The sequence below is a fragment of the Daucus carota genome, chromosome 5 (genome assembly GCF_001625215.2).
Source record: "Daucus carota subsp. sativus chromosome 5, DH1 v3.0, whole genome shotgun sequence".
NCBI lineage: Eukaryota > Viridiplantae > Streptophyta > Magnoliopsida > Apiales > Apiaceae > Daucus > Daucus carota.
Window position 1 is genome coordinate 31,545,279 of NC_030385.2, and position 6,301 is coordinate 31,551,579.

General features: G+C 35.7%; 1 protein-coding gene across 3 annotated transcripts; it reads right to left on the reverse strand.

Moving 5' to 3' along the window:
* Nucleotides 1-180: 180 nt before the first annotated feature.
* LOC108223464 (probable inactive receptor kinase At5g58300) lies at nt 181-5,537 on the reverse strand. 3 transcript variants are annotated; one of them, XM_017397747.2, is made up of 4 exons: nt 5,399-5,537; nt 5,236-5,302; nt 1,736-3,068; nt 181-1,037 (listed from the first exon to the last, which is right to left on the reverse strand). In XM_017397747.2, the coding sequence occupies exons 3-4, from the start codon at nt 3,012-3,014 to the stop codon at nt 397-399; spliced, it is 1,920 nt and encodes a 639-aa protein (XP_017253236.1). In that variant the 5' UTR covers nt 3,015-3,068; nt 5,236-5,302; nt 5,399-5,537; the 3' UTR covers nt 181-396. The 3 variants fall into 3 exon arrangements, with proteins under 3 accessions (XP_017253236.1, XP_017253235.1, XP_063949530.1); XM_017397746.2 differs by lacking the exons at nt 5,236-5,302; nt 5,399-5,537 and adding an exon at nt 4,027-4,306; XM_064093460.1 differs by lacking the exons at nt 5,236-5,302; nt 5,399-5,537 and having other exon boundaries at nt 1,736-3,350.
* Between the last annotated feature and the right edge of the window lie 764 nt (nt 5,538-6,301).

A 6,301-nucleotide genomic window follows, 5' to 3' on the forward strand; every position in this document is an offset into this window, starting at 1 on the left:
GTGAGTTTATATTCCGCATCTTTTTTTTATTAGGTTCATATCGGTTCAATTCTCTTTTATTCCGGATGTATTTTATAGTTGTTCAATTATTTTGATCATTCCGCAAATTCACTTGTACATAGCTGTATTTCCCATATCTCCATTAGATTACAAATTATTATTATGCATCGCACCTCACTCTGAGAGAGAACCATATGCAATACTAGATTCAAAACAGAAAATAATCAGTTATTAAAACATAAATACACATCTTGATTTCCCTACTACAATTTAGGTGAAAATAACAAGCCTACATTCAACACGGAAAGTCATTGCATTGTCTTGCTATAGATGTTTAGTTTTCTAACACCCCACCAAAACAACTAAGCTTCGAAATATCACAGAAAACTGAACCAATCAAGGGGTTGGGGTCTGCACATTCGAATTCTTGGAGTTGTTGTCATCAGAAGAGGCACGATTCTCCGAATCACACTGTCGAATCTCCTCAATCATTTTCACTACTTCATCCATGCTGAGTCTCATGTCTGGCGTTTTTGCTACACATGCCAGTGCAATCTGAAGCATCTGGACTAACTCCTCTTCGATGTTCTGGTACTTCATTAGCTCCACGTCGAATACTTCAGCAGTCCATTCTTCGCGAACAACAGAACGGACCCATCTAGGCAGATCAACTATTTCATCATTACCATGCCCGGCGATTTGTATAGGAGATTTGCCTGTCAGCATTTCTAGCAGGAGTACACCAAAACTGTACACGTCAGATTTCTGAGTTACTTTTCTGGATTCAATCACCTCTGGAGCACGGTAACCTGGACCACGAAATTTGGCAGGTACAGAATTCATCAAAGGAGCTAGTCCAGCATCTGATACACAGCCATCGAGATCTCTGTTGAGAAGAACATTGGAGGACTTAATATTTCCGTGAGTCAATCTGACACTGCCCTCTGAATGTATGTGGGCAATTCCTCTAGCAGCGCCCAGCGCAATCTTCAGTCTGGATTCCCAGTCGAGTGTAGTCCTTCCTGTTCCTCTATTGCCTAACAGTAAGTGATTTAAGATTAGTCCTCAATGATGTTTTATCATACAACAGATATCTACAAACATAGCTAAATTAATATTTCTTCAACATAGGACCTTTGCACCGGTACCAATAGGTCAGAAGCTAACATCATACCTATAAAACTTTAATTGTCAATTATTTGATAACCAGATAGCAGAGGAAAAGCCAACACAGCCGGGTACATATGCTAAGCATAACTGGGAGATGCATATGGTAAGTTGAGCCTACAGAGATGTCACTTCTATATAGGCCTATCAGTTCGGTTGTACTTATTCTGATACAGGTACTATTCGAGTGGTTTGGTGAGAAACCGACACCTATCATTCCCTGTTATACCTATTTCAAATTGTATCAAATTATAGTTCCCTACCAGTACAAAGGAGTCAAAATTACTCTACCTGACTAATCATATGACTTGATGTCCTACTTCGCTTGTCACCTCCATCAATTAACATATTTTATCTTTTCTTTAAAATTCCCAGTACCTAAAGTTCTATAGGATTCTTTCATACTCTGTTAAAACATGTCTTACACTCTTACATATCAAATACTAGTTTCTCAGATGTCGAATTAACTTATCGTCCTGGTATGGCTTTTTGCAAGCATGTAAATAATTCAAACCAAACAAAGTTATATGAACCAAATTATACAGAGCTTGGGGAGAAGAATGCATACCATGTAGGCATACTGACAAGCTGCTAGCTGGCATATATTCGTACACTAGAAGCTTCTCATCCTTGGAATAGTAATAAGCGCATAGTGGCACGATATTAGGATGCCGACTAATCTTTCCCAGAATCTCCATATGTTGTTCGAACTCTTTCTTTGCCACGCCAACTTCTCGTAATCTTTTCACCACTACAGTTGTCCCTTCATCCATAACAGCCTTATAGGCTGTCCCATAGGTTCCCTTTCCAAGAACTTCAGCTGATGCTCGTAATAAGTCCTCCAGATCAAAGGAATAAGTGCTTCCTTCAAAAAAGAACAATTTATTCTTTTCGGATGCTTGAATACCACTTCCAAAGTACTCCTCAGACTTTTCATTTTTTCCGTTGTTTGTAACCTTCGGTTTAGACACGATGCTCACCTCACTCTTTTTCTTCTTAAAGCAGCATAGAAAGATAACAAACACTAGAAATAATATCAACACAGCCCCTATCACTATGGCAACAATACTTCCTAAGCCAAACTTCCCGAAATGCCTAGAACCATGATGTTTGGCTACTGCTGGTGAGGAATCTGCGGAAGGTGAAGGCGAAGGGGAGAGGGCAGAGCAATTAGTTAAAGGGGGGCCACAAAGAAGAGAGTTTCCGATGAAGGAAGAAGTTGGAAACTTCTCCAGTACATTTGGAATTGTACCATTCAGCTGGTTATGACTCAAATTCAAAAGCCTAAGCCTTGTGTTGTTGAGACTGGGAATAGCTCCGGAGAATAAATTGTATTGTAGGTCCAACAAGGTAAGTTTGGTTAAATTTTCAAGTGTAGGTGGTATAATTCCAGAAAAAGAATTGAAGGAGAGATCTATTGCAGTAAGGTGAGGAGACAAAGATAGAGGAATATGACCGGTAAAATTATTATGTTGGAGGTAGAGAGCTTGCAGTGAAGGAATAGATGGGATATCTGAAGGAAGATCACCGATGAGATAGTTAGACCGTAGGCTAAGAACCTGTAAAGCATCAAGCTTTCCGATACTTTTAACTGGTATGGATCCATAAAGCCCAACACCTGGAAGATGGACAGCAATTACTCTTGTTCCATTTTTATTACATTGAATACCAACCCAATAAGTGCACACTGGAACAGAAACATTCCAGTTTAGTTTGCGTTGATGAGGTACAGCAGCAGCAAAGTCGAGCAGAGCTTGTCTGTCAGAGCTCAAATCAGCATCTGTCGCCCGAAGATTATGGACTACAAACAAAAGAGTAGTGACAACTCCTAGGAAGTGGATCTTCATGTTGCAGTGTTGGTATATGCATCAACTCAAGTCTTCAAAATAATCTACGCTCTCCTGGTCCAGCAATAACAATCATGAATTAAAGTGAGGTGGTTGTAGATCTAGAGGAAACAAAAACTAAAGTCACAATAAGTGGAAATGCAACACTGAAATTTGAAATGCATTTTATAAAATTGTATGCAAGCACTGGAATGAGTAGCTGTAGTCCATGATGTTGCTTTAGTAGGCATCAACTTTTGCATTATAATAAGAAACAGATCTACGATTAGTTATAATTAGATGTGTAATCTGAAGAAGCTTATTAAAAGCATGAAACAGTGATAGATGAGTAAATTAAAAAGAAAAGTATAGACAACTACTAAAGAAGACTTGTATGTTAAGCTAAACGTTGTATAAATTATGACCACCAATGCACAGTCCCTTAAGTCTTGACCTCGTTTCAGAAGTGAAAGTGAGCTCCACAATTGTTTCGAAGAATTGAAGACAATATCATGCTGAACATGGCAAAACCAGAAATCGAAGCTAAGATAGCTAAAATAATTGAAAATTAGTAGATTCATGCAATACTTTTAAAAAAAATACATGTAAATAACACGAGCAAGACAGACAATCATTAATTTCTTAGAACATTATAAATTGTTTTAATCCACAAAATTCTAAACCAAAAGGACAGCTACTTGGTAAGTTAGGTCATTTAACCATAACATTCTAGCTAGCAAAATGTGGAGTAAATTCTCAAGTCTAAGTTACTATTGCTTTTGCTACCACTCTATCAGCCACTGGTCTTCACTTTCTGATTTTTAAGAAAAGCAAAGCTTTGTTTTTTACCTCACTCGTAAAGTAAGAGTTTACAGCAAAAACGAATATAAATTTTTCTTTGCAGAACAATCCTGAACTGATTGCACGATAAAACTTAATAATCACAAAAATTAGCTCCTCCTGGAGATCTCTAGCGTGCATGTGAATTGTAGAACCAACAACATCATGGTGACAATATAATTAACAGCCTTACCAAAGTTATAGCATTGTCGCATAAAAACTCAAATCCCACAGGCTCATGCTTCTCACCTAATTCACCTAATTCTGGACAATCAGTTCGATGATCCACCCACTCCGCTTCAAACAACCATACTAATTCAAAAACACAAGTAGCCTTCTTAAACCATACTCTCTAACACTAACTTCCTAATTAGTTAGTAGTTAGTATTATAATTAACAGGACAAGGGCACTGAGCACAGAGCAAAAGACAGCTACTGAGCAGGAATATAAGAACAGATCCCACTCCTGACAAGATTTAAATCAGAGGGTTGCACAGAATTATGCAAATCAATCATGATAACTTTAGAAGATTTAAAAGGACAATCATGTTCCTCCACACATTAATACTGAATACTTCATTTTTATTATGCTGGTAGTAAAGTTAAAGGTCAAAAAGTGAAGATGCTCTTGTTATCCACTTTTCCATAGTGGAAAAGCAGAGATAACTTGGCTTTTAATAAATTAGTATATTTGCATATTTAGCAATATATTTGTGGGAAATAGGTAAAAACAAGTTTGGTAGACAGTCCACAAAGTAGAGATTCTTATAAAAAATGAGGGATAGCAGAGAATCCAAAAATAAAAGGATTTATGTAAAGAAAAAGCAAGAGCTCACTTTCCACTTTGTTCTACAAAGCAGCAAAAGTGGAGGTATTCTATGCTACAAAAATTCTAACAAACATATCATCAAACTTGGGGTTAAGACTAATGAGTATATTAGTAGGTGGCCATCAATAGTCAGTTTTGTGCATTGGGTACGACTGTTTTAATAATACGACGAAACTTCTGAAAATGAAGTAGGTTCTAGTAAGCAGATGCTGTAGACTGCATTGTGTAAAATGTGAAACACCACCAAAACAATCTAAACTCTCCAGCTAGATTGACAACACTTTCTAGACCAAGACGAGGAATTTGTGGGACCCACTGAATTTCTTCTTTACTTTAAAAACTGTCAGAAAATAATGTGCATTTGTAAATCTGTTATCGCAGATGCATATTTCCGGACATGACTGGAAATTGTTGAGTTGAGATTAAATCTCCTTAATTTAAGATTCATAAGTTTTATTCCAAAAAAAAGGACTTCGAAATTAAAGTAATAACTTCGAAATGCAATTGGATTCGACATCTAAATAGTTTCCGGTAATCCGAGGCACAAAATGCTAAATAATCAAAGCGACTCACCACAAGATGTCGGGAAGAAGCCTGTTTTTGATCTCGTAAAATCTCGAAAAGTGTTAGGCTTGTTCACCTGCCAAGAACAAAAAATCTGAGTCATTAACATAAATTTAAATCGAGCGGAACAAGTGAATACTATGTTAGATGAAGAGAGAAGCCGAGAGAGTACGTGATGAAGTAAGTCGCGAAAGATCGAACAAGACAGAAATAAAAGCAAAACGTCTGAGATTTATTTAGAAGAATGATCAACAGAGCCGTTACTACTTGCTTAGTAAGCACTAGTGCATGGATACAAACACAATAATACTAGTTTGTCCAAAATAACTTCCCCAGCCACGCTTTGTTCGTGCTCATCCTGTCCTCTTCGTAACGTATACGTTGATGTCATAATTATTTTTGTTTTAGTGGATGAAACAGTTAGGGACCCTTTTATTTCTAAATTAATTATTTAGTAGTGGTAAGTAGTAGTAACATACAAATTTAAGACTCTTTAAATTCTCGACCTCTAATTAATACTCCGGTACAAATGACTCTTTACAAACATCACTAGCCGGAGAAACTTAAAACATACTAACTAGAAATTTTAAACTCATGTTTGTCAAAAAATTATAATTTGTGATTTGTCTTATTATTATTTACTAGCCTTTTAACCCGTGCAAAGCACGGACGGATATATAATTCATAATTTATATATTATAATTTAAATCTTAACGCCATTTTATTAGTATTTCAGTATTAATGAATTAGATTTTAATTAAATTATTTTAACCATTAACCAACTGATTATATTTTCCAACAGAAATTTAACTTTTAAAATTTATTATCTATGTATAAATATTTTCCTGATATTAAAATTGGACAATTTATTATTCAATTAATTTTAATCAGAATTTTCATACGTAATGGTTCGTGTTTGTAATGAAGTTGAACACGTTAGAGTTAAATTTTGGTAGAATACGTTATAATTAAAAATTAGCGTCTCTTATTATTTATATGTATCTTAGACAAACGATATTCAATATTTATAATTTTATTTGTAACGTCATTATAATTTTCTATATGAAATATTATA

Excerpts from the sequence above, each read along its gene's own strand:
- LOC108223464 (XM_017397747.2), bottom strand. The coding sequence starts at position 3,014 with ATGAAGATCCACTTCCTAGGAGTTGTCACTACTCTTTTGTTTGTAGTC. Across the intron at positions 1,038-1,735 it reads CTTGTCAGTATGCCTACATG|GCAATAGAGGAACAGGAAGG; the intron begins GTATGCATTCTT and ends ACTTACTGTTAG.